Source organism: Gavialis gangeticus, unplaced genomic scaffold, assembly GCF_001723915.1.
Source record: "Gavialis gangeticus isolate Ggan-Ray unplaced genomic scaffold, GavGan_comp1, whole genome shotgun sequence".
Lineage (NCBI taxonomy): Eukaryota > Metazoa > Chordata > Crocodylia > Gavialidae > Gavialis > Gavialis gangeticus.
Genome location: NW_017728994.1, coordinates 45,712,102 through 45,713,931, shown reverse-complemented (window position 1 = coordinate 45,713,931; position 1,830 = coordinate 45,712,102). Strand labels below are relative to the sequence as shown.

Here is a 1,830-nt window from a genome sequence, read left to right as displayed (position 1 = left end):
CCCCCCCCCCCCCCCAACCCCCCCATGGCTCATGGCCCAGGTGGTGACTGGGCTGTCAGGGGGGGCAGCACCCCCACTGCAGAGATCCTGGTGTCCCCCCAAACCCACGGGCATCCTGGTGGCACCACTGCAGCCCTGTGGGTGGTGGGACCGGGTGCGGGGGGCCAGTGGGCAGGTGGCGTCATCGGTGTCACAAGTGCAAGCAGCTGCTCCCCGGCAGGCGGTGCTGGCTGCAGGTGGCCGAGCCGTGTGGGGCCCCGTGCCCGTCCCCCATCACCAGCACAGACGCCTGCTGTGGCCTGGCCCAACCCCGAGCTGGTGCCCGGGGCACTGTCCAAGGCGCTAGAGAGCGGCCATATGCCCAGCCCCGCCCTGCCTGATGCTGGCACCTCCCTGCCCAGCCGGTCCTGGGGGTGATGCCCCAGGCGTGCTGGATGCCTGTGGCAGCTCTGGTCACGGTGCCACCACGTAGTGCCCAGGTGCAGCCGGGCCAGGGCTGGCGCTGTACTGTCTGGCAGGGGCAGGGAGCCAGGCCGGGCTTGGCACGAGCTGCTCCATCTCAGCCGTGGGGTCCGGCCGCTCCGCTGGCTCCCCCGTACAAGGGTTGGAGCCCGCAGTGCCCGAGGGCCAAACTCAGCCCCGCAGGCAGGGACCAGGGCACTGGCCGATCCTCCCGGCCGGGAGCCGGGCACTGACAGCACCCACGGGGGGAGGAGATAGCAGGTCCCGGGTGCCCGGCCGTATAAATACCTTTGTGAACCCGCAGTGCTTAAAAAAACTCCCTATCTACACGGCGGCTCCGTGCCGCAGCCCCAGGTCCTGGCGGTTGAGGCCCGTCCGTGTCCGGCCATGGCCCGTGACACCTGGTCCATGGCGGGCGCAGCCAGCAGCTACATGCACCGGGCACAGCCGCATTTGCTGGGCTTCTCCACCTCGTCCACGAAAGAGGAGCCGTCGCTGCACTCGAAGGTGTGCTTGCGCCGCCGCAGCCGCAGTCCCGTGCAGCAGCCCTGGCCCTGACCCTGGCCCTGCGCCCGGCAGGCACCGCGGCACCGTACCCACGACACAGCGCGCGTGGTCTGGCAGATGGCGTAGCCCCGCTGCACCTGGTGGAAGTCCCGCACCGGCTCGCCGCGGCACTCTGACTCTGCCGGGACACGGGGCAGGGTCAGGCAGGTGCTCTGCGGGGTCGGGGCTGCAATTAGCCCCGGTGCAGGGCAGGCAGGAGCAGGGGCAGCTGAGCCCCGGCCCTGGCCCCGCGCCGGGCTGTCCAGGTGCCCAAGGGGTGGCTGGCACGGGGGTGCTGACCTTGGTCGCAGAGGTCGCCGGTGAAGCCATCATCGCAGTCGCAGGAGGCCTCGCCACGGTCCGAGACCTGGCAGTGCCCATGCAGGCAGGCCAGCCCGTGGCAGGGGCTGGGCAGCTCGCCCGGCTGGTTGCAGAGGGCGCCGCGGTAGCCGTCCCGGCACTGGCAGCTGTAGGAAAGCGCGTCGAGGGGCACACACACCCCGTTCACGCACCTGCCGGCACAGCCCACGTCAGCCTGTGAGCTGGTGCCCGGGAAGGGACAGCCTGTTGCCCACCCCAGCCATGGTGTCCCCCACCACTGATTTCTACCCCCCTGGCAGAGCTCACCCTGCTCTGAAACACGGCCACCTCGGGGTGGATCTCGACTGCTAACAGCCCCCAGCCATGGCACCCGGTGCCAGGCAGGGTGGACAGATGGACACACACACACACACACACACACACACACACACACACACACACACACACACACACACACACTCTCTCTCTCTCTCTCTCTCTCTCTCTCTCTCTCTCTCTCTC

General features: G+C 69.5%; 1 protein-coding gene across 1 annotated transcript in view; it reads right to left on the bottom strand.

The window, feature by feature from the left end:
* Positions 1–35: 35 nt before the first annotated feature.
* Positions 36–1,830, bottom strand: part of SLIT1 (slit guidance ligand 1) — a 67,100-nt gene continuing 65,305 nt past the window's right edge. The window contains exons 38-39 of the mRNA XM_019502137.1: positions 1,309–1,520; positions 36–1,147 (exon numbers count right to left, since the gene is read on the bottom strand). Coding sequence (XP_019357682.1) covers positions 891–1,147; positions 1,309–1,520 — 469 coding nt within the window. The 3' untranslated portion in view covers positions 36–890. The remainder of the gene's footprint in view (positions 1,148–1,308; positions 1,521–1,830) is intronic.